The 25,894-nt window shown below is 39.9% G+C and overlaps 1 protein-coding gene across 1 annotated transcript; it reads right to left on the bottom strand.

The window, feature by feature from the left end:
* Positions 1 to 484: 484 nt before the first annotated feature.
* On the bottom strand, positions 485 to 23,662 carry SLC6A19 (solute carrier family 6 member 19). Its single transcript, XM_082753259.1, has 12 exons — positions 23,380 to 23,662; positions 16,805 to 16,945; positions 14,841 to 14,978; positions 13,034 to 13,215; positions 12,170 to 12,280; positions 11,299 to 11,411; positions 9,412 to 9,540; positions 8,040 to 8,196; positions 6,575 to 6,779; positions 4,972 to 5,131; positions 2,305 to 2,467; positions 485 to 1,153 (listed from the first exon to the last, which is right to left on the bottom strand). The coding sequence occupies exons 1-12, from the start codon at positions 23,579 to 23,581 to the stop codon at positions 944 to 946; spliced, it is 1,911 nt and encodes a 636-aa protein (XP_082609385.1). The 5' UTR covers positions 23,582 to 23,662; the 3' UTR covers positions 485 to 943.
* Positions 23,663 to 25,894: the final 2,232 nt, after the last annotated feature.

The raw sequence follows: 25,894 nt of genomic DNA, 5'->3' as shown, positions 1-25,894 counted from the left end.
CTGCCACCTGCAGCCAACTGCTTCAGGCTCAGCTCAGTCCATTCTCAGCGGCTGAGCTTTTTCTCAGTAGGAAAAACACCTCAATTTGGTGGAGATACACTGTAAAGGTATACTCTAGAGTCGATGTAGAGTTGGAAAAGACCTTCAAGATCACCAAGTCCCACTACTAAACCATGTCCCTTAGTGCCGTGTCCTCATGTCTCTTAAATGCCTCCACGGATGGAGACTCCACCACTTCCCTGGGCAGCCTGTTCCAATGCTTGACCACTCTCTCTGTGCTGCTACTTTCTCTCTCCAGAGACCACGTAAGGAATGGGACTGCTGACTTACCTCTCCTGCATCACATGGAAATGTGAAGCACAAAACAATGTCAAGGTAGGTGTGTGAGTGCCTGTGTGCAATTAATAATATATATATATATATAAAAAATACACAAATCAAACTCTCATTTCCATACTTAGAAATGTTTTTTATTAAATATTTTCAACTTCTGTATGAGATATAATATTGGTGGCTTTGTGCAACACGGTGGCATGTAAAGTAAAAACAATTTAAGGTGCAAGAGAAGTCAGTATAAAATTACCCTTCAGATTGGTAACCCAACCAGAATGATCGGACATGGAAGAGTCACTTATGGCTTGCCAAGCGCAGTGCATCTGCAGACAGAGACCTCCAAGACAGTTTCAAACAAGCTGGCTTCAAAACCAGAAGCAGGATAAAGGATTTGGCCTGGTGCTCCCATCACTCGCAAAGGTAGACATTTTGCTTCCAGGATCCAAGCTATTACCTCTTCACAGAGCATTGCATTGTTAAGAGAACAAATATTTACCTGGAAACAGCACACAGTTACCCTTTATGGCAACAAAATTAATTCTGGATTCTTAAAGAAAATCTTTTTTCCTTTCTTCACTAACAAGGCGTTCTTTCATATTTTTACAGGGCTTTATGCTGAATTCTTTAAGTTTCCATTGACAGAAGTCTCAGACGTGGCGCCTATAAGGCCTGTGCGATCCTTTTTCTTCTGACAGCAATTTCTGATGGCTTTGTAGATGGCAAAGGCGGGGATGACCAAACTTGGCACACCGGCAAGTATTACAATAATAGCATACACCCAATTGGGATATCCAACCTTCTGTGTTTTCGGGAACTCTTCCTGAAAGAACAAACAAGCAAGCTGTAGGAAGCCATGTGGAGAATATACCCACGAGCATGTACTTGTTCAGTATTTTAATAGAACAGAAACAGAACCACAGCAGCAGCTAGACACAGGGAACAGCCATTTGCTGCTTCCAGAGCAGCTTCCAGCTCAAGGTTTTGCAGTCTTAGCCATTTGGGATTTATTTTTTTTCTTAGAAGCAATGGGGAGAAGAAATACGGTGAGGAGCAGGGACTGCTGCAGGGGAATCAAGGCTTGGTGGCCAAATAGCCCGTGGGCAGGCAGGCTGAGAGCAGGGTGTGGGAGCACCATTGGGGTTTTGAGGAATGGAGCTGGTGGAGGAGGGAGAGGCAGCCCCATTTTCCCCATCTTCCTTTCTCTCCGTCTCTGTCTTATTAAAATAAAAGTTGACCTTCGCAAATTTAACATGTTGTATGTCTGGCTTTGCCCCAAGAATGCTGACTTTTATAAGGCTAGAGAGCAAAAAATCAGAGCTAGGTAGGCAGGGAAGAAGAGATGAGGTCCTGGGGAAAATGATGCATCCCCTTCCTTTGTCTTGTTATGCCCTCCCTGGTACCACATATAGCTTATTATTCTTCAAGGGGAGGAAAGGAAAAGTAGGTAATTTATTACCCTAATTATAATTCAAATGATGCAAGTATACTTGGAAGAGCGAAGAAGAAATCTGGGTAGGAGAATATTAATTTATTCTGTTAGCGTTGAGTAACCAGCACTACTCCAGTTCCATGGTCTTAAATGCACATGGAAACACATGCAATATCAAAATGCCTTCACAGACTTGGTCTTTTGTCAACACAGAAAGGTTGTGACATTTCCAGCTCTTCTATAACCCCTACCATGGAACTGATGTCTGTTTAAGTGGTCCTGTTCCAGTTTTACCTGACAACTGGATTAATGTTTGGGCTTTACCCAATTTAGAAAAGCTGCTCAGGTGTTGCTGTGTATCAGTTGTAGGCAGTACAAATCAGGACTTATTTTTCTAAGTGTTATTTTTTTTATGGCTTTATGTTTTGTAACAAGTTTTTTTTACCTGCAACCTGTTTCAGGTGGGAAATTAATATGACTCTGGAATTAAAGAAGAATATATCCAGTAATTCTGAATAAATGAGTTGGTTTTATATACTTACATAGCTAGGATCCCAGACACTGTAGAGCAGTTCTTCATTGACCTTCACCACAAAATAGAAGAAGAAGATAACTAACATAATGAGAGGGCTGATAACTCTCCAGGTAACCTGCCAGAAGATATTGGGCTTGTGTCCAATCATGAACTCAATATCCTTGTTAAACCTAGGGACGAAAACAGGAAGTTCAGAGCCATAAAAACAGGAAAGGATCAAAGGCTGCCTGCTCAGAAGGAGGAAAGTTCAAATGACACCTAGCTGTGCTTCCTCGGACTTTGCCTTGGTCCCTGTGTCAGGACTGGCAATGACATCAGGAGGTAAGCCCCAGCAGTGTGAATTTAGGCAGATATTGCCGTAACCATGCTAAAAGTTTCTAACTCATAGCTCCCAGAAGTAAGTCAGGAAAATTAGTTCCAGAAATGTACTTTCTTCAACAATTCTGTGAGCTATATACGAAGTAGTTCCAGCAAGAAAGAATCAGTGTAGACAGAGTTTCCCTATAATATGTTACAGTTTTTTAGAATTTTTGTAAGCATCTCAGAACTGCATCAATTAAAAGAATTGACACAATATTAAGAGGAAGCAAATTGGAGCAAATTTAAAAATTAGATTCTATAAATAATGCTTGTTTAATTTGGATTTCTACCAGTTTTTTCAGGCTGACTACTGAAGTAATATTTAGCTTTACGTTTGTTTCATGAAGGACACCTAGAAATGTGTCATTTAGGTTAAGCACAGAGTGCACAATGGAAGAATGGGACAAAAATGTCTCCACAGGAAGAATCCAACTCTGCATTGCAAGTGATATTGTCCTGAATCTAGTTTATGACCCCTACAAGTGCTACGTGCACACAGTGCCTGAATAAAAATTAGTTTGGCAGTTTGGGGCTTCTATTGTTGTTTTACCTGATGCAGTCCCATGGGCAAGCCCCAAGGAAGCAGCATGCTGTGCTGTACCTCTCAGCAGCCCTGTGAAGGTGGTGAACACCAACCATGCAATGTTGAGCTAGAGGAGGTTCCTTCTTTTCCCTGAATAAATGCCCTCTGCCCCTCTGTGTGGAGTGCTCTGCTCTGTCTGCCAGTTGTGGAAGAAGCAGAAAGAGCACCCTTCACTGCTCCTGCCAAGGCAGGGCCACATCCTATGGGCAACCCAAGACTTTGGAGGCAGGAGAGAATGGGTAGGATGTGGCAGTGGAGTTGAGGTGGGGAAAGAGGAGCTCCATGTTCCAGTTCCTGTCATGGATAACTTGCAAGTCCTCCTTCTGCCAGGAGAGCCACCATTTTACCAGTGACTCTTCTTCAGATCTTGAGAAGCAGATCATGGACATTCCTCTGGAGCAGATAACACCACCTTGGGGCAGCCCTGACAAGCTGAGAGCATCTCCCTGTCCTCACTTTTCCCACCACCATGCTGGTGCCCTTTGCCAGCCCTCTGAAATGCCCCACCGCCTCCAACCACTCTACAGGAAATACAGATACCATCTGCAGGGACATGTAGTGGCCATTAAAGTGGGACATTAAAGGCTGGCATTGAAGCTCCCATCTGAATCAGTCCCACAACGGCCTAGACCCATGTTTATATCCTGGGAATAGTTTTAGTTTGTCTGTGTAAAGTGTTCTGATTTTAAGAGGAAGGAAAAGTGATCAAACGAGACTTTTCTGTCCTTACTAAATTAAAGTAAGCCTTCTTTCACCAGGGTCCTCTCTGTGCTCACCTAATTTACCTAAACAGACTCGTACCTCCTCAGGTATCAAACCGTATGTATGGGAGCAGGGGCCAGAGGTCCGTCACCCCATTGCCAAGAGCTGCACAGCCAGAGGGCTGGCACAGACTCAAGCAGCAGCTACAGGTGGTTGAAGGTCCCCATAATATTTTCATATTAATTATGAATGGAAAGGTGGAGAAATTACATCTCTAAAAGGTGGATTTATTACATCTCTAAAAAGTTGTTAGGAGAATTACTCACTGCTAAAATAGATAAAGTCCTAAACACAAGAGGAGCATATCTCCGTAGCCTTGGATTTGCATCCTGTTGTAAAACGATATCTACAACCTGCAGAAGGATGCCTGCTTTGCACAACATCATCTAGCACTCATTTTAAACATTCCTGGAACAGACCTGTGTTTTAAGCTTTTGGCTCAGTGTGCTTGTACTGTGCTTCTGCTAATTAAATACTTCATGTAATTATTCTGAAGAGGGTTTGTTGTGAATGCCACCATATTTACACTGTAAGTGAGTTATAGTGGCATTTATATAATTGTTGCAAATAAGTATAAAACAAAGCTTATTTTAAAAATAAATTATTTGCACTCATATTATTTTACTCTAGGCTACTTGGTAATGCTTAATATTCTCTTTCCGTACCTTAGGGATGTGCTTATTTCAGCTGGCTGTTATAGAGCATTATCTGTCACAGCGTATTAACAGAAAAGTGGAAAGCTTTCATGTACAAACAAAAATCCCCATCAAATCCTTAACAAATCATCTTTTTTTCTTGTTGAGATCTATTTTAGAAACCTAAATCATATAAGCCACCCTAAACTACAGTTGCATAATTCTAGAAATTTCTCTAACAGAAACAGTGTGCATTGAGTTATAGCAAGATTGCAGCTAGACAACCACTCTATTTACATGCTATTTTCTAGTGAAATTTAACTTTCTTTCATACCTGTCTATTCCGTAAATGTAGACAACTGAAAACATCTCACAAAATGCGATTATTAGCAAAGGAATAGAGCCAGCAAAACTGTCGAACAAACTCAGCCAGTAATTACCAGACGCCAGGACAAAAATAAAAGCTATCAAGTAGGACCCTGCACAGATGAGACCTGTGAAAGACAAAACAACAGAAAACAGTAGGTTTAGACACAGAAAGAAGAAAAACAAACAAACAAACAAACAAAAACCACAAGCAAACAAACTACAACAACAACAAAACCAAACCAAACCCAACCATTCAAACAAAACCAAGTGAAACTGGGCAGATTCTGAGCTCCTCAGATGTACTGATTTGCTTGTCTCAGAGCATCACAGCCATGTTCAGGCAATCAGGGAAGCCTCTGTTGTTGCTGTGGAGCTACCTTGCCTTGCAGAAAGCTTGCCTGAGGAAAATGCACGTCAGTGGATAAGGAACTGGCTAGATGGCTGCACACAGAGAGTGGTGGTCAATGGCTCTATGTCCAGGTGAAGGCCCATGATGATTGGTTTCCCTCAAGAGTCTGTCCTGGGACTGGTACTGTTTAATATCTTTATCAGTGACATAGACAGTGGGATCAAGTGCAGCCTCAGCAAGTTTGCAGATGACACCAAGATGAGTGGTGTAGTTGATGCAACAGAAGGAAGGGATGCCGTCCAGAGGGACCTGGACAAGCTTGAGAAGTAGTCCCAGGTGAACCTAATGAGGTTCAACAAGGCCAAGAGCAAGGTGCTGCACCTGGGTTGGGGCAATCCCAGACATGAGCACAGACAGGGAGAAGAACTCATTGAGAGCAGTCCTGTAGAGGACTTGGGGTTTCTGGTGGACAAAAAGCTTGACACAATCCAACAGTGAATGCTTGCAGCCCAACTGCATCCTGGGCTGCATCAACAGAGGGGTGGCCAGCAGGTGGAGGGAGATAGGGGATTGTGCCCCTTTGCTCTGCCCCTGAGAGGCCCCAACTTGTAGTGCTGCATCCAGGCCTGGGGCCCCAGCACAAGAAGGATGTGGGGCTGTTAGAGTGGGTCCAGAGGAGGGCCACAAGGCTGGAACACCTCTCCTGTGAAAAGAGGCTGAGAGAGTTGCGGATGTTCAGCCTAGAGAAGAGAAGGCTCCGGATAGGTCTCATTGCAGCCTTTCAGTACTTAAAGGGGGCTTATAAAAAGATGGTGACTGATTTGTTGCTCAGACAGATAGTGATAGGACAAAGAGGAATGGTTTTAAATTAAAAGAGGGGAGATTAGATGTTAGGAGGAAATCCTTCACTCAGAGGGTGGTGAGGCACTGGCACAGGCTGCCAAGAGAAGCTGTGGATGCCCCATCCCTGGAGGTGCTCAAGGCCAGGCTGGATGGGGCTTTGGGCAGCCTGGTCTGGTGGGAGGTGTCCCCGCCCATGGCAGGGGGTTGGAACAAGATGATCTTTAGTGTCCCTTCCAACCCAAACACTTCTATGATCCTATGAATTTTAGAACAAACTTGCCATTATTCCACGTGATTAATACTGCCTTTTGTAGCATATAAACTACTCATTGAAGAGGTGGGAGTGGACATCACTTGTCTCTGATAAAGCACTTACCTGTAACGAGTTCCTTAGGCCATTTAGGGGGTATAACATTAAGATCTTGTAAAGGTACAAGCACACCTTCCATGTTTCCAAACATAGATGACAAACCCAAGCAGAATAGCATGATGAAGAAGAGGATGGACCACAAAGGTGAGACAGGCATCTTGGTGATAGCTTCAGTGAAGACAATAAAGGCTAATCCAGTTCCTTCAACTCCCTGTGGAAGGTTTCAGAAGCTCCAAAAATTAGGCTCACTAACTCACACAGACTTTAAATTTACATCTGTATTCACTAGAGTTGGTGTATACTACACCACATCACAATAATTATGCTTTTTGTTTCCACAAAGACCTCCCAATGCAGCAGTGTATTTACTGTAATTATAATACAAATCCTATTTCATGGAACTGAAAATGAAAAAGCTGTGTGATACCATTTTACCCTTGATTGGCTGTTTATCCTAGCATAGTTCTGCCATCCATAAAGCACTACCACTAAGTGAGACTGTGGTGGAAAATGGTAGCAATGACAAACTGTCAAAGCGTTATATAAACAACAACAACAAAAAATTATTAGTGGTAGGAGAGTAGTTTGTACATCATGTGTGCCAGAAGACACTCTGAGTTATGATTTCATTTTTCAATATATTCATGTTGCTTGCAATAGAAAAGATGTGACAATACTGCTTAGCCTATAAAATCAAAATTTCAGGACTCTGGATGCCAGCTTGGCAGCAAGTCTGAATCTGCTGTGCATCTGCTCCCTGCTGTGTGTAATGCCTTGTGAGGTACCAGAACGGGCTGTCCTGTCTGAAGAGGCTGAGCCAACGTTTCCAGTCCTCTGGATTTTATAGATACCTGTATTGATCTGTAATTCCCCACCTTTTCAACATATATATATATATATATATATATATATATAAGTATATATATGTATATGTTTTAAAAATATCCCAGGTATATGGATTTAGTCACAAATCCTTCTTGTACCGTTTCTTTTAACCCCCATGTCAAGGTTCATCCTTCCTGTGTAGTGGCGCACCTGTACTGATCAGGGCAGGGCTTGCCTCCCTCTGGGAGTCTCTCCCTTATTTCTCATTGTATTTTCTTTCCCACCACAGTTGCAACCAGGTAATTGCAGAGAAACGCCTGCCTCTGTTTAGCCAGGAATAGCAGGTCAGCCTGGAGCACTTGTGTGTTCAGGTTCTTTTCTGACATATTGCCAGTACTTATCAGAGGAATTAAACTGCTTATCTCCTCAAAAGCAAAATGATATTATATGGGATAAACAGAAGTAATTCTTTAGTACAAGGGCATTCTAAGAAAACTTTAGTCAGTGGGCTCCAACAGTATAGAAACAAACTGTGTAGAAACAAACCAAAAAAAAACCACACTCATGATGAAAAACAGTCAAAAAAATGTTGTTATAGTTTCTACAGTATTAATGGTATTGATATGAGCTAGGGTGTACAACTTACATCATTCAAGAAAGTTTTCAGATCACAGGTTTCAAACTTAAGGCTTGCAAAAATCGTTGGATCAGTCATGTTGCATAACTGCTGCATTTGTTCAAAGTTATCTTGGGTTACATTGCCTTCTGGCAAGTCAAATGCATTCATCAAGGTGAGAATGTTTCTGTAAAAGTGAAATACAAGTACTTTGAAATTATTTATTTGTAAGCAGCATCAGGATTCATTTTGATCCGCAAGTTGTTAAGAACACAATGCCTTTTATTCAAAGGAAGCAATGCTTCTATTGCTCAGGATCGGATTATGAAATCAGAAAGTCCAGCAGTTTTGTGCAAGTGCAATTCTTTCTTTCTTTTTCCAAGGTGAGCCCAATGCTGTCTTTCAAGACACAGCCCACGGCTAAATGGATCGGGCACTTGGGGGGCCTGTGCAGCAGCTGGGTGCCCCCATTTGCACTGCAAAGGGAAACACTCAGCAGTTCAGACTGGAAAGCTTCTGGGGACACGGAAGGTGCCTGCAGTTTCTTATCATGGACTTTCCCAGCTGAGTAAGGAGGAACTAGACCAGATCCTGCAGGGTTTGGCAGCCCAGCTGAGAATGGAGTCTGAACTGCTCTGTTAAAATTAGGCACCTCTGTGACACCCAAGCATTTAATCTCTACAGGAGGCAACCTAAACACAAGGCTGACACAGCATATATTGCATTCAAGCCATACATCAGCTCAGCAGGTAGAGATTATTGTGATTGCTGTAATTTTTAGTAAAGTTTCTAGACAATTTTCCAGTAGGTGGTAGGAATTCATTAAATGAATTAAAATGAGAAGATTAATGACTGGGTAATTTCTCCATGTAGTATGCAGAGTCACTAGCAGTGGCTGAAGTGTCCACACTATAATCCAGATGTGTCCAGTATTGTGTTATTTCATTTCACACTAAAACTATAGATATTCTAGCATGTTTTAATAAAACAATATATCATGAACTGAACCTGCCTTTATGTTGGTAGAAATTGCACATTAACTGCAGTTATACTTGAAATAACTGTTCCAGGAAAACAACAACAACTACGAAAAAACAAACAAACAAACATTAAAATATGGAACGTCTTCCTCCTCCCCTATTACTTTTGGAAACACCAGAGAATAATGTAAAATATGCTTGCTTATGTGACATCTTTGTAGGAAATAAGGTGGCACAAACAATTTTCACCCCCTGTGGGATGATTTTGATTTTCTGGAGTAATGGGTGGTCTGATACCATGTGGGTCAGGAGCTGTAATTGTTCAGAAACGACAAAAGCATTATCATCAGACTAAGAGAACTGCCTCAGCCAAACAAACATCTGTATATTCTTTTTTTTTTTTTTCTTTTTCATTCACTTACCTGTCAAAACAGTCATCGTATCTTTCTGTGGCTCTGAATCCAATGATGGAGTATATGACAGTCGCTGCATAGACAGATGTGAAACCATTGATCACTGAGATAATCACAGCATCTTTCTCACAGTTGTTGCTGCAATTCAGAGAGAAGAAACAATGGATTTCAAGCACGTTCACAAAAGAAATACTAAAAGCTTGCTACCAAGACTAACAAAAAAGTAGTCTGCAGATGCATAGGTACATCAATATGCCCTCTAACAATATTCAAGTACAGCTGTTAAGATTCAGTGAATTAAAACTTGGTGCCTGAAGCAATTTAATAGCTATGCTCTTCCTTTTTTTTTTTTTTTTTTAATCTTCAATCTTCTCAAATAATCCTATGAATAAGGAATAATTGCCTCTTTTTTTTTTTTCTTTTTTTTTTTTTTTTTTTCACAGTCTTGTGGAGATTAAAACAGGAGGGGCAAAAAAAAGTATGTCTTGTTTTTGTGCCTAGAATGCATGTGTTCTCACACCTGTTGGCATAGTCTGTATCTTAGCAGCTGGGCTATTCTGCTGCGGGGTGAAAGATTTGGGTTTGAACTCATTCAAAAGGAAAAAGTGTACAAAAGCTTTTATAAAACTGCGGTACAGTGAAGCTGTGGTAGCCAAGACTATTTAGGAACAGTTTTGTTTGACTGATGGAAAAAAAAAAAAAAAGGCTCAAAATGCCGCAATCTTTGGAAATACTATGGGAAGGTTATGCTGGCAAGGTCAGACAGGCTGCCTATTCCATTGAGAAAGCTAAACTGCTTTGTAGAGACTTTTTTGCTGCAGATATTTCTTGCCAAAGTATCTGTGCTGAGATGGAAAAACTGCAGAGCCAGAAAAAGACTTTCATCTGAGAGAGAAGATAAAAAATCAATATGAAATTAGTTAATGGTTTTATTAGAAGGCTGTAAAGCTCTAGATATTGTATTTCTCTTGGGCAAGGCAAGACTCTTCAGAGTAATTTGATGTTGTCACGTATAATTTTATGATCACCTTTGAGGGAAAGCCAACAAAGACTTGTGGCACTGTGACCTTTCCTGATTCATAGTTTTGCAAGTAGATTTATAAGGGGTGGAGGGCATTGAATTGATTTTTTTTTTTTTTTTCTGTGCTCTGTTGTCAGTTTTTCCACTGTAACATGAGATTGTCAATGGCAGGCTTGATTAAAATAATTCTTTCTCTTAGAGAAAGTGAGATGCTCAAGCTCCTCCTTGTTATGAGTGGGACCAAACTAGATATCTGAAACTTAATTTGGAGACATTTGTCAATAATATTAGGTTAAGGGAATGACACACGGTTTATCTTTCAAAAGGAGAATGCTGAAGGGATAGGTCACTGTTCCAAAAATTTTGGAGGTAATTTGCTTGTTGGGTCAGTCCTGGGTGAAGGGAGTCGGTACTCCATCTCTTCCCTGGCCTGATCACACACATAAAGGAAGCAACTGAATTTTAATTTTAAAATGTCTAGATATATCTGCCAATCCCTAAAGCAAAGATTTAAGCCACACTCTGCTAATTGCTTTGAAACGCTTGTAACATCACCCGGCTCCAACAGTGTGGAGACGAATAACAACATCACATGCTGAGCAGCCCTGCTCAGGAAGCTCCTAGTGGCAGGTAGCCAGGCTCCTTCTTTCCAGCCTGACCCATGCCATCTTTCTGCAGGAAGCCAGCCAGCACTGGGACCTGAGATCTTGGCTTATGAGAGCTAGGATCAGCAAGATGAGCTGTGCCTTACCTGTTTGAGGGGATGGTGTACCTGTCACAGGTAATTACTGACTAATGATGGAGCAGGAATGGACAGGCTTCATTTGAAAGAATGAAATATTCATAAAAGATTTTGTTTTCGTCTGGATACTTACTGAACAGAGTTGTAACTGGAGAATGAAATGAGGCCTCCAAAGGCCAGGGAGAAAGAGTAAAACACTTGAGCACCCGCATCCAGCCACGTCACTGGGTTAGCCAGCTCAGTAACCTGAGGTATCAGATATACAGCTTTAAGATTATATACCATGGCTATTTACACTGATTATGAAGAATTTAAAACAATAATTAAAAGAAGAATATTGGTCATGCAGAACTTACCATTTTTGAGGAGTGTTAAAAACAAAAGTTCAGCACTTTTGGCAAACTTAATTGTTTTCAAAAAGAAAACCTGTAGGTTTTCTGCAAGTATTTTGAAAATTGATAAAGAAATTACTTTCCATAGCTGGCAGCTGCCATGCCTGTTTCCAGAAAAAGGTTTCTGTTGTTTAGCATTAGCAATGACCACTCAGAGGTCTGCTCATGGAAGATGAAAATTCGTTTAATTTTGCTTAAAAACTCTTGTATAGTTACACCATTCTCCTAGGTCTTTTATATAGCCATATTGACTAGGTGGGTTCTCTTCCCAGCTCTGTGACAGGTGCTCTATAGTTAGAGACCATAACCGTCCATAGCTAGAATACACAGCACCCCAGGAAAAGAAAGCAAGCTCCCTTAAAATAACTTCCTTGCATCCCTCTGCAATGATCCTTGTATCTTTTATAACAGATACTGATGGTTGGGAGAAAGTATTTGTACATCTGTGCATTTTATATCCAATGTGAAGAAAGATTCACCTGTCAGAATCAAGGTTTTAAAGAAGTCTGAGGGATAGTTAGAAAAACACCCCTGAGAGGATTCATTTTTACTCAGATACTAATTACAGAGAGAGCTACATCATGTTTCAGTAAGGGACGGGCTGTGACTTACATTGGGAGTGAAGAGATACACAATCCCATTGACTGATCCCTTCAGTGTCAAGCCACGGATTAGAAAAATGGTGAGCACAAGGTACGGGAGAGTTGATGTTACGTACACAGCCTGCACAAGGAGCATGTAGATACAACAGTTAAATACAATGAAGCACTTCAATAAATATAGCACCAAAGGGAAGAAGTGAGGGGAATGAACAAGGAGTGGTGATTAACAAACAATAATGGCAAGTTTCAAATGAGTTGCAATCAACATACTACAGAAAACTATGCTCAGGAGAAATAGCATGTGAGTATATTTTGACAATACTTTTACAGTCATAGTGCTCTACTTAAGACAAATTGTCATTGCCGAAATTCAACTTAGATCATTCAAAAGCAACATGGAAAATAATCTACACCCTGATATCTGGTTGATGCTGCCAACGCAAGGATGGGATCTTAGGGCATCTCTGGACAGCAGAACATTGGTTACTTGTGCAGAGAGTATTAAGGGCTAGCACAAACCCAAGTAAATCGTATATGTATGTTTTGAAGAGAATAGTAATAGCAGAAAGACAAGTACCTTGATCCCGTGTTAATGTGAGGATATAAATAATTAAAGAGTGTTCTGCTAAGATCTGTAAGGACAAGGAAGCTGACCTGCTCACAGCAACGTGCACATAAATCAAACCAAATTACACCAAATCAAATTCCATTTCATTCAGCTTCCTTCTCCAAAAATCATTCCCGGTGATGACACCTGAAGTTTTAGACACGCTTTCACCCAAGAAATAGGCAGTTTCTACAGCATGATTAGGTCTGTACGAATAAGGAATCACAGCAGCATACCATCTGTTTTGTATAAAACAAAGTAGAGTACCTTTCCTGTTGTTTCAATGCCTCTGATTGTGCACACGTACAGTACGCCCCATGCGCATGTCAAACATAGCAAAAGCCACCACTGTATACTGCCTGAATCCGCAATAGAAGTGGAAGTGTTTAATGTTTCTCTGTACCAGAAATAATCCACAGGGGAGCTCTTGGCACACTCTTCTATGTAACCTGTAAACACGAAACAATTGTCATTCTATATTTATTCTATTTGCTTGAAAAAAAGAAAAAAAAAGTTAAAAAATAAACACAGGTGTTCAAAATTATATTACATAATGCTAGTGATTTTGTTCTTGTCAGATTTCAGATCCCTAGAGGCTGGTTTCACAGAAAAAAAAAATGAGTTAATGAGAAAATGAGAACATGTTAAACAACATTCCTAAAAAATATTTTTAACAGGGAAACAGATGATATTGTTATTTCTATTAATTCAGATAAAGCAGATAAATTATTTGAGGCTCACTCATAGACTCTTCTTTCTGTACAAATTCTCTTTTTTCCTACAAAAAAGTTAGAATCCTCTTGGGCCAAGGAGAATGTGGAGAGGACTTCTGAGTTTTTTTCCACATACATGTCTATTGAATGGATTATTTTTTTTTTAAGTAGAGGAAAAGTAGCTAGGCAGATGTTTTTCAATGGTTGTGCACTCTTCCCACCTCATCTCAAACAAAAACAAAACCAAAGAAAACAGCATTGGGCTTTTCATACACACCCTGTTGTGTCCTGCCTGGTGGAGCCCATGCTCCTGCTCACAGCCTCCCACAGTCGGACGACTCTTCACCTCCTTGCTCTGATCAGCAATACTTTCTTCGCCTTCCTGTTTTGTGGGGCATCGTTCAAGGTCTTGTCGCCTTAGGTTGAATTCTCAGCTGCCTGCAAGGCGCTGACCCATGCAGTATTCTGCCCTGGCCTGCCCTTACGTGAAGTGTTGCTGTCCAGATGCTGGGAGGAGAGGAGCATGGCTCCCAAGAGCCGCTCCCTGAGCCATGGGAACAACCTGTTCTATACACTTTTGTGCAGTTTTTCTTTTTCTTTTCAATACGCAATTAAAGGGCTGTTGGAGAAGAGGTGGGAGGGAGCAAACAGGGACTGGAGTTTATTGCCACTGTGTGGATGAAAGGCAGTGTCTGGCATCTGCCAGACATATACTTGTATAGCCAAAAGCTTTACATTCCCTCCCACATATTTATAAATAATTTCCATTATTTTCCGCTCAACTGGACAGGAATGCTGGAACCTGACTACGATATGCAGATACTTCCAAGACTCAAGACTCCCAGATAGCTGTGAAATTCTCAGCACCATTTTAAACCAATATATATAGCACATTATCCATTTTACTCCTGGTTGAAAGACTTATGTGAGGAAACATGAATCTTTATCACTAGCGCTGATGACTCGCATAAGAAACATGGAAGTGCTATTAGACAATGGGTCACTCAGGCTGGCATATGTTAGTTATGAAGAAACATTGTCTAAATCAGGAAAACATTAATGTTTATGCTAGACTTCTGTTTTGTGAATATTCTTTATGTAAACATATCTGTCAAAATTGTTCCAATGGCTTCAGCTCAGAAGTTTCATATTAAAAAGTCCATTTTTGCCTCAAAGATTAAATATTGATCGTACTTTATAGAGAATGCATTTTTAAAAAACATAAATACTAAAATAGCACAATATTCCTGAAGAAATTAGTTTGTCTTACTGTTGTCTTACAGAAAGAGTTCCTATTATTCTAGTTGCTAGAAATAAAGAAATGTGTTATGCAACAAAATACAGTGTTTCATAAAATATACCTGTTCTGTTGGCAGTGACAGGACAGCTGCTCCAAGGCAGGGGCTCTTGGAAGGAGTTGAAGAAGTACCACATTACCCAGGCAATGATAGTATTGTAATATAAACCCACTAGGAAAGATACAAACATTGCTGCTATGCCTGGGGAAAAAAATAAATAAATCAGAATACAATATAAATTTCATCACTCTTTAATTAAGACATATAAAAACATAGTAAATAGAAAAAAAAAAAAAAAAAAGAGAGAGAGAGAGAGAGAGAGAAAATAATAATTAAAACAAACAAAGATCAGTCCAACCAGATATAAGAATACTAAAGCAGCTACAACAAATTTGATTTCAAGGACGTGAAAATAATTCCTGTCTTCAGACTGTCAATACAAAGAAACATACTTTTACTCCTTCACTTCTCCAAAACATGCCAATAAATGAAGTTAATGCTTCAAGGAAGGAACTCTAAGGCCAGAATCAACACTCTTTTGCAGTGCACAGAGTGGAGCACTGTCACTAAATGGGGAAACTGGGCTCAAGTCCCATCTCTGGGCACAGGTGTGCATCATGGTAGGAGCCTTATGTTGTTGGTCCTCAGCAATTTTCTACCCTCCTCACTGTTCTAATTCCATGGTTTATAGCTTTTCCCTTCTATTTTCCACCATTTCTTTTGGATGTAGTCTTTATCACTGTGAATTTGTTACCTAACGGCTGGACAGGTTATTCCAACATAGATATGCCACATAAAACTACGCTGGGAGTGAAGCCGATGCCCATGTAGGAGCCAACTTTATGGGTGGGTTAACTCCTTACAGGCACTACACAATCCTGTTCACAGTCTTGCCCTCTCATATTTAGGGAGTTCAGGGTGCTGGGTATATGTAAAGTTCAACTAACTTGGGATTTTGCCTAAATGTGACCCAGATGGTCTTCCCCTTCCACAATGTCATTGCAAAGGTGTGTGTTTCTTGCAGGGGATTATGGCAGTCAGGAGGCACAGTATGTGGAAAGCTGTGAGATTTGAGCCAGTATTTCTCCTCCTCCACTTGCTCCCGAGTAACCTCTGGTGACTTCTCTGGCAGAGACTAAATGCTAATGATTAGGTCCTGAGGGCTCTTGGGCTCTGAAGAAGCTTGAAAAATTCCACAAGTAATATCTTTTGTAACTGATTTACAGACACATTTGATGCCATCAGCAATCTTAACTGGCTGCGTTTCTTCACTTTCAGGTGTCTGGTGATCACAGGCTCACAGAACGGCTGAGGTTGGCAGGGGCCTCTGGAAGTCACCTGCTCCAACCCCTGCTCCAGCAGGGACACCAAGAGCAGGCTGCCCAGGACCATGCCCAGGTGACTTTTGGAGATCTGCAGGGTGGGAGACTACGGGGCCTCTCTGGGCAGCCTGTGCCAGCACTCAGTCATCCACACAGCTGCATAAAGCAGCTTTTACTGCATTGTTAGATGGAGTATTTGAATGCACAGGAGTTTAATACAGATGTGAAGAAGCGTAGTCTGCAAAATGCTGTCTCCATGACTCTGAGTGTGGTACTTCTCTCAGACGTAAGAAAGTAACCTTACATGTAGTTGGAGTCTGACAGACCAATCTTAGGAAGATTTAACTATTAGCTATCCATCGAAGAATTGCAAAACAAATTTTTGGCACACTTGACTGTCCTACTGGTAAAAACAGTAAATTGTCATAGCAAATGGTAATATCTCTGAAGCCTGAAATTGGTGTCAAATTATGGAAAGGTTTTAACTGGACTCACAGTATCTGGGAATATGGACACAAAATTTTCATAGTGCTTTATCATGATTAGTCTGACCTATCAATGGAGAGCTAGTGAGAAAGGGTAAGTAACAGATCTTGGCATCTTTTATGTCACACCACAGTAAAATTCTGAAGTTGTGCTCTTAAGGTTATCAGTTCAGAGACAAGTACTTTCTCATGTGTTCTTTAATATCCTCTTCAGACTTACCAACGCCTTTCAGGGTAGGGTGGATGGAACTCCAGACTCCCACACTGCCTTTCCTCAGCCTTTGACCAATGGCAAACTCAAGATGAAGCAGGGGGATACCCTCCAGAATCAACAAAATCAGGAAAGGGATCATGAAGGCTCCTGTAATGGATAAGAAAAAATGTTTCCTGTCAGTGAAATACTACAATAAAGTACAAACTTCAGTTCTGCTGGCTTTTCAAACAGTGGCTGAATTGCAGGTATACTTGTGGAAACCCTCCTCCAATTTCTAAACAATGCTTTTGACTGATTGACCATACAGGAAACTTCATTACGTTTCAGGTAGGAATTCTTATTTTTCCCAAGTGGCAAACATAAACCATTATTATACAGTCCCAAGGTTAAATTCCAAAGGAGCTACCTTTGGATTGGCAATGGAAGACATATTATTTCTTTCCTGGCACAACTTCCATTTTTTTTTTCTTTGAAAGTTTATAGTTTTATAATTGTGAATCATACAAATTATATGAAGTAGTTGAATGAACTAAGCAAGATGCCTGGAAAGATTAGTCAGGAGCCTGGGGCTGGGTGCCAGTCTCAGTAAGGCTGTCTCCATAAAATGGCCAGTAACTCTTCCTGACAGCTGAGTTAAACAGTTTTTATTTTTTGGTAGGAGAGGTCTGAAGTTCAGGGTTCAAATCTTGTTACGTATCACAAGGCTGGTCAGTATAGGACAAATATTTTCAATTCATTTTTTCCTTATTTTGTTTCTTTATTATCTTCCTCAGACTTGGAGAAAACATACGACACCACACCAGAATACAAAAGAGCAGAGTCAAATGCTTGAAGACTGTGACGTATTAAAATTGTGGTTATCAGTCATCACATCTTCATCTTCCTAATTATACAGCAAATAACGTAAGTATATTAAAAAATGCAAAACACTGTGAACTGTCACTGGGTACTTGCTGACTTTTTCCCCATATATGCAAAGAAAATCAGATAGAAAGTGACAGAGGAAATTTGAACAATGGAAACTGTAGTTTTGAATTCAAGGCAGTTTAATGTTTGGAAGTGTGTTCTCATCTGTTTCATTGGGTATCTTCATAATGTCATATACACCAGAGTTTTAGAAACGATCCATACTGCAAATTCTTATTTTTCTGTGGGCTTTAATGAAGTCTGCTAAAAACAAGACTGTTGTTTCAAGCAGTCACTATTATACTGAAATCAGCCAGCTGTGTTTTATTGCTTTTTTTTTTTTTTTTTTTTTGCTTCCACTCCTATGGAACTCAAGTAATTCTAGCTACTCACCTGTCCTTCACTGACATTTTAAATATTTGCTAATCACTATTGGTACTGACATTTAAACTCATAAAACTCTATTCAAAATGCTGAGCACTTCGAAAACACACAGGCTACACATCTGAATGACTAACCACTGATACACTAAAAATACATGTTTTGAATCTAGTTGCAAAAGGGATTTTATAGACATGATATTCCCAGACTTATTTAGAGCATTTCATTTAGCACCACAGAAACAACTAAAATACTAAACTAAATATCTAAAATACTAAACTAAATATCTAATACTAAACTAAAAATCTAAAATACTTCAAAATCAACGTGTCTCATCTTGCATGCATTAAAAACTGACTATCACTGTAAAAATATAGACTGACAAAGTGGAGAGGTTTCAAAGGAGATCCAGAAGAATATGACTCATGGCATAATTTTTGTTAGTGAAAAACTGAAGGATTCAATATGAATTGCTATTTGTAGAGAAGTTTGTTGAACTTTCAACTCTACTGATTCTTCTTCTGTTTCTTTTGTGTCAGTATATTACCTTGGGAGATGGATTACATGGACATCGTCACCAAGGAGGACAGTATCCCATTTTTCTTCCCCACTTTGCATATCTCAGCATCCCTTCCCTTTCCCAGAGACCGTGAATTCCTTGCAACAAGATCCTTGCATTAGTGGGGTGCAGCTACCTGTTAGATGTAGGAGCCTCTGACTGGTTCTCTCTCATCTCAGAGGAAAGCAGACATTTTGTAATGCCAGAAGGGAATGGAGGATGGTGGTCTAGCTTCTGCCCTAGAACTGAGGAAATAGAACTACATGTACTACCTAAAGCCTTTGGTAATGATGCAAAAGGCTTAATGTACTTCACTGTCTGACCCATTTTGTCTGCAAGGACCTGCTTAGCTGTGCTGGAACATGATCTGGTGAGCCCTTAAGGGCCTTTCTTCATCTGATCAGACACTCAATGCACACAGATTTGGCATCAAAGGGCTTGTACTCTGCTGGTACTCCACCCTATTCCTGTAAGTAATACTTCTCCCAGCTATTTTACTCTTGCTTTCACAGATTGCAGGACTTTTGCAGTGTATGTGATAAGTGCCCTCTCACTGTTGTGATCCATCCCTGTACACCCTGGTGGTGGCTTTCCTCCTGTATGGGAGTGTCTGTGGGACAACATCCACTCGCAAAGCCTCTGGCTTTTCACATAGATAAATTTAGTTATCAGTGCACGGAGATTGAAGCAGGTGGAAACATGCCATGTTCTCCTATCTTGTATCAGGCTGGCACATGGTTGCTCTCCCAGAACTCTCACTCTGGCCAGAAACTCTCATGACAGTAAGATGGGACAAGGGCAAGGTGACCGTGTTTGTATCAGCAATTTGAGTTTCAGAGCATTCTGTCAGTTTTAATCCAGAAGCCCAAGACTCTTCCTGAGAGTCTGCAACCTGACCCTACAAAGTTTGTAAGTATGTTCTATCTTGACCTTTCATTTTTGTCTCCCATTTTGGATGCTGGATAGGCCTCTGCTGTATAGCAATCTCATTTCTCTCTGGTAAAGGTCTTCCTCAGCAATGGCTCACAGAATCACAGAATATCCTGGGCTGGAAGGGACCCGAAAGGATCTTTAAGTCCAACTCCTGACTCCACACAGGATAACCTGGGAGTTAAACCGTATATCTAAGAGTGTTGTCCAAACGATTCTTGAACTCCATTAGGTATGGTTACAAGGACTATAAAGGCTGTTTATTTTCTTATGCAACAAGATCAGGGAGAGAATTTCTAATCAAGTCTCTAAAAGATCTTACAGTGGCCTGATGAAGAAGAGGGATGCATCTCCATTAGGAACAAAGATGGTTAAGAAATGTCATTCACCATGAAGAATTAGAAGCATTTTCTTTTGAAATCAAGCGAACAACAAAAAAAGCATCAACTTTTCACTTTTAAGTAGAAAGCAGTCTGACTGATGTTCTGTTTCGGGCTCCATTTTTCCATGGTTGAGCCATTTTTGCAGGTCTTAACTGCAAAGTGCACCTCCTCTCACAAAACTCTAGCAGTCTGGGTAGACATCAAGCTTCACTCTTCAAGATAATGAGATCCAGGAGTAGCACTGTCCCTACACAATAACTCTCCAAATGCACAGCATGATCTATTGCTCCAAATCTCTTAAAATTAAGCCGTCTTCTGTGGTAAGAGGACATGCCACAAGTGCTCCATAAACCTCAAGGGCTTTCCTGAGGTCTCAGGATACTTAGAGGTACTTTTATTAGGATGTCATAAAAGAAGTCTTTAAGCATGACACATCTTTGAAGAGCAATCAGATAAAGGGACTCCATGACCTTTGCACAGCCACAGAAAGGAGAAAGGATGCCTTTCTTATAGTAACCTATCTAATAATTACAATGAACCCTGTAGAAATGTATATAAATAATGAGTAATCTCTCCAGTTGGAAGACCTTACAGCTGAGATACAACATTCTAATCTTGCTTTAGTACTGTATTTCAGAACCCGTTGTATTTGAAGATCTGCATAGCTATTACACATTTTTTGCTTAAGTGTAATCTAAGATTTTCTAAATTAAAATTGAAAAAAATATATATTATTGCTTTCACATAAAGGGAATACAGAGTGAGGAAGCTATCCTGCATTGACTCTGATGTTTTTGTCGTCATTTCATTCAGCATGTCATGCATGGAGATAAAAATGTTCTCCTTTATGCAGTGGCAAAGTTTACTGGAGGCATATGCAAGCTGTAGACTTAGACTTTTTTTTTTTTTATAATTGGTGGTTTAAATATTAAATATACCTTTTTTTTTCTTTCTTTTTTTTTTTTTAATAATACTCATCAGGGATGAAACTAAAATGTTTAACATTTGATTAAATGACATGTTGCTCAATAAAGGTTAAACAAAAGCTATGTGTAATGTCAGAGAGAGCTATCACCTGGGAGGAAGTTTCAATCTCATTATGCTAGTGAAAACACTGAGGCAAACACTGTAGCTTTTATACTGTGTGTATATGGAAATCTAGTTTGCCTGTGGTAATGATGTATTTTACAGCTTTTAAACATGGTCCCGCTGCCTGTATGTCCATCTCCCCATTCTTTCTTCTCTTCCTGCTTTCTCTCACATACTGCCTGCTGCTGACCCCCAAGGCACCAGAGCAATGCGTTAATCTTCTTGACCAGTATGCTGAGTGGCAAAGACTATGGCAAAATTTGTATAAATGTCTAGGAAATATGGATTTCCAACTGGAAGTAGATGAAGCAAGACTGAGATTGTTTGTGCAATCGGGTATGATGCCAAGCTGCACTGACTACGTGCACCTATGGGGAGCTGTGAACGCAGCTGAATAGGAATTAGAGATGCAGGAACCAGAAAATCTCACTAGATAGAAGGCATCTCAACACCAAAATATCTTCAAAAAGAACTTCAAGATCTGTTTTCACAATACTGGTAGCCACATGTTCTAATTCAAAGCCATTCTTTCACAAGGCAGCAAAGAGCTTTTTATTTTCCTGATTGAAGGGAGAAGTTGAAGAACAGGAATTGTAATGAGAGGACATCAGTGGTGGCAGGAGGTGAGGTGGATTTAGACCCAGCAGAAGAAACTGAGGAGCACTGTGCAGCAGGGAGGGAGAAGGGATTGCACAACAGCTCTCCATCCTTAAGTGTGATGAAGATAAGGAGTCCTTTCTAAGAAGCCATGAGATGGCATTGATGTCCACCGTTATGTTTTGATAATAAGTCACTGCTTTTGGAGTTCTGCAGAAGAATTGATAGGGAAAGCAGCTACATGGACAAATATCTGTACAGTAACTCTAATCCTGGAGCCAGCTATGTCATTTCCTTGCTGTGTGCTGCCTCACAACTTCTGCCTAAAATCTGAGAGTCCTAGGGATGCAAGAAGCAGGAGATAACTGTGTTAGTGTTCAGAAGCAGGGACAAGCCACTGGATAATGAGAAAGAAATTGATGAACTAGAACATAGTGTATATTGTGATATACACACAGGAGCAATGCATATCTCTTCAGTGACATTAGTCAGACAGTCATGAGGTATACCAAGTTATTTGTGTTTGCTGGATGTTCATTTTTTCAGCTGCATTTCATTCTGCCAGAACAAGATTGAAAGGAAAGCTAGGTGGAAAAGCAGGAGAGTGCCTGTAAATCAGTATGGGGAAACAGGGTGTTTACTTTCTAAGGATAAGTAGAAGAACCTGAAAAGCCAACAAGTGCCATGAATTTTGGAGATATCCATTCACTTTTTCAAATGGAAATTGTCATACATAGAATGGAGGTTATGACTTTTCTTGTCTGACTTGTAATTTTTTTGTTACAAGAGCAGGTAGTGCTGCACATGACCTCCAGTTTGCACTGCAAACCCTAAAAGCCAGCCCATGGAAGAAAAATCTTAGAATTAAAAGCATCTTCTCTTTCAAGTGAGTCAACTGAATAACGTGTAGTTAAAGTGCCAGTAACTCCCCACAGAGCCCTCCTTGGTCCCCACTCTAACTAGGAAGAACGATTTTCAAACATTTCTCTTTGTACATTTAATGTAAGCCACAAGTTTTCCTTCGGAATCAAACACCTCAAAGGAACAAAGACTTTTTATGCATATCCTGGAATGAAATGCAAGTAGATGGCGAGCAGAATAGACGTTCAGAAAACTGATGAAGGCATGACAAGCTCCTGGTGCAAATCTTTTATAATGTTCACTCAGTCCTGAACTGAACCCTAAGGTGTCACAGTAAGTTATGTGGTAATTAGTGTATATTTGGATTATAAATGACTTAATAATATGACAGCTAAAGTAATTAGTTAACTACTTTCATGCTGTTACTCCTTTTATCATAAATTACATGTATACTGACACTACAGCCGATAAATAGATCAGTCAAAAAACATTGAAAACCCTATTATGAAAAAATCTTTTGGGGTCCTGATCAGAATTATACTGCCAAGTAGATTATTAATATTTTAAAATATACATTATATATGTATGTAAGTATGTATATATGTAAAGTAGCATCAGTTTTAAATTAAGAAAACATACCGCTTACATGACAGCATAAAACTGATTGCGTCCCACAATAAAAACAGTCCTTTTTCTCCTGTCAGCAACATGATCTCATAACCTGCAAAATAACCTTCTCCATCAGTCTTCTAGAGATGACCATCACTGTCTCTACAAGAACTGACTGGTACTAACCAAAGTATTCTATTATTTGTTCTTGAAAGAGATTGAACCTAGTTATAGATGGTGTTAATTAAGATATATTAAAGACATACCTCCTCCATGGCTCTGGCAGAGATACGGAAACCGCCACACGTTTCCTAAGCCCACACAAAACCCTACGCAGGTCAACATATACTGAGCCTTGTTGTCCCATTTTGGTCTGGAGTCTGCCTCTTCTTTCTCAAGGACCTCGAGTTCTGTGTGGGAAGGTATCCTGTCCTCCAGGCCAGGATTGGGTAACTGTAACTTCACCATGTTTTTAGTTTCCTGCCTGAAAAAGCTGCCCCTGCAAGGATTTTATGAAGCAGGCAGCTAGTTAGAAATCTGCACAAAAAGAGACCATCTATTTGCTGTCTTCAGCTATATATAGTGAACCTTTGGCACTAAACTTGAAAGTGCAGACTTGTGGTAAAAAGAAGCGTCAGCAAATCATTCGATTGACCAAGTCAGCTCTGACACTTATTAATGCTTTATCTGCCAAGGTTTTATGGAACAGTCTGTTCATCTATAAGGCATTGATTTAAGTTAATGTAATTCAGGAGATAATTTGGCTATAAACTGTAATCACCTATAAGGTCATGAAACACCCCTCGCCACTCCCATGTTTAAACTTACTTAAATACATATATAGCACTAACAAATATGGAATAAAGTGATTCCACTGGCCTCAGGCTTAACATAGAGGTTTCATGCTAATTCTTATCATGAAGATAAACTGATTGTGAATCTCCATCACTCTCGTTTTCCCACAGTATAGGTTTACAAAATTGTATATTTTGTGATAATTACTGAAACATTCTTCCTTCTCTGCAAGAGATCTTATTCTATTAAATGTCCTGACAAAAAGGATGGAGAATGAAAGGGATTATAAAATCTGACCTTTACAATCATAAGCATAATCTGCTTACCCTAAGGCCTCTAATCATTACAGAACAAGGTCTGAAGAACATAACATCTTGTAAATGGACTTGAATCAAAGGTCCCTTCACCTTTTCACTGACCCTGTGATACACCGGTCAAAAAGAAATAAGAATCACAGGTTAACAAATACTGCAGATACTATTTGTGTCCGCATTCTTTCAGTACAATCATAACAACACAGCTGTCTGTACCTCACAGTTATCAAAAGGTAAGTAGTTGCTGCTGCATACTACGTACAAAATCTAACACAGTGTGTATCATAAGAATTTTGTCAGATAAACCCTACAGGCTACTTACCTATGATGATACAGGGTGATTAACATAAAGAACTAGAAGGGATCTTGTATGTCCAGCCCCTTCTGAAGCAGGTGAACACATCGCAACATCCCTTTGCAACCTTATCACGTCAATTTAAATTGATTTTTTTTTTGCACTCCCCATTATTTCAAAGCTGGTCTAGAACTTCAGATTTCTTATGCCTACTTTCTACTTTAAAGAAACTAGCTTGATTTCTATTTCTTGTTTCTAAGAAATATGATATCCAGCTGTATTAAATTCAGGACCAGCTCATAATAATTTGTACTTATGACAACTACAGGTCGGTGCAGACCTGATCCCTGCATTTAAACTGCCTCAGCCCCAGTTTTGCCAGGCTAAATAAAGCAAGGTGATTTAGTTTCTTCCTTGAAAAAAAAAAAAAAAGGCTCTCCATTATCTCTTGAACAGACAAGTTACCAAAAAAAAATTCACCCTTGACATAAAAAGCTATAACTGTATACAGCAGCCCAGATGGATTTTCCCTGTGCCTTGTAATCAGGTACTAGTACTTCCCTAACTGTACTTAAAATATCTCTATCAATCTGCTGAGTCGTATCACTCACCTTTGTCTTGACCTCGTCAGTTCCGCAGATTAGCTGTCTCCTGATTACCACTGGATCAAAGCTTTTCTTCTCCTCAGGTGCTTCTTAGCCTGCAGCAGGCTATATTTATTTTTTTTTTCTCAGTTACCTAAAGCATATTTTTTTATGGAACTCTAATACATTGAGCTACTTCCTTAGTTCCTGAATAATAATCTACTTTTTCATCATTAATGATACCTCTGAGCTTGCATCATGAGTGTTTCATAAAAATGCTACTTCTTTTGTTTTTGGTCATTAGTGTAAGAATGACAAAAGATTTGTTCCTAAGCTGATCCTTGAGGAACTGCATTAGTAACTTTCTTCTGGACCATCATTTCTGCTTTCAGCACAGTTTGCCATCATCATCAGATATTTACTTTGTTCTTTGTTCAGTTTATATCTCCTGTAAGGCAACAGCTTTACTGATGTTCAAAAGGATTGCATTCACTGTGCTTCCCTTGTACAGAAAAATCATTTTTCATTTATAAATGACAATACAGAACTCTCAGATCCCAGCTCTTCAACTTCCAGAGAAGGACGTTGACTTCTTGGTCAACAGCAAGAAACTGCAGGTTCCACGAGCTTCAGGCTCATCTGGGTTATTATTCTGCCTGAAACAGACGGAGAGAATCCAAACATTCACGTTATAGGAAACGAGATAGTAATAAATGGCAGGCAGATGACAAACAGGCAAAGCAAACATCCTCCTCTAGTTTAGGTCATAATATTTCTATTTTCCCTGACTTGC

The sequence above is a fragment of the Aythya marila genome, assembly GCF_965140915.1.
Source record: "Aythya marila genome assembly, chromosome: 2".
In the NCBI taxonomy this organism is placed as follows: Eukaryota; Metazoa; Chordata; class Aves; order Anseriformes; family Anatidae; genus Aythya; species Aythya marila.
The sequence above is the reverse complement of the archived record's forward strand: the minus strand, read 5'-3'. Positions and strand labels throughout refer to the sequence as shown.

Excerpts from the sequence above, each read along its gene's own strand:
- SLC6A19 (XM_082753259.1), bottom strand. The coding sequence starts at position 23,581 with ATGGTGAAGTTACAGTTACCCAATCCTGGCCTGGAGGACAGGATACCT. Across the intron at positions 14,979-16,804 it reads CCCTACCCTGAAAGGCGTTG|GCATAGCAGCAATGTTTGTA; the intron begins GTAAGTCTGAAG and ends TTTTTTCCCCAG. Across the intron at positions 11,412-12,169 it reads TGTATCTCTTCACTCCCAAT|GTTACTGAGCTGGCTAACCC; the intron begins GTAAGTCACAGC and ends CTGATACCTCAG.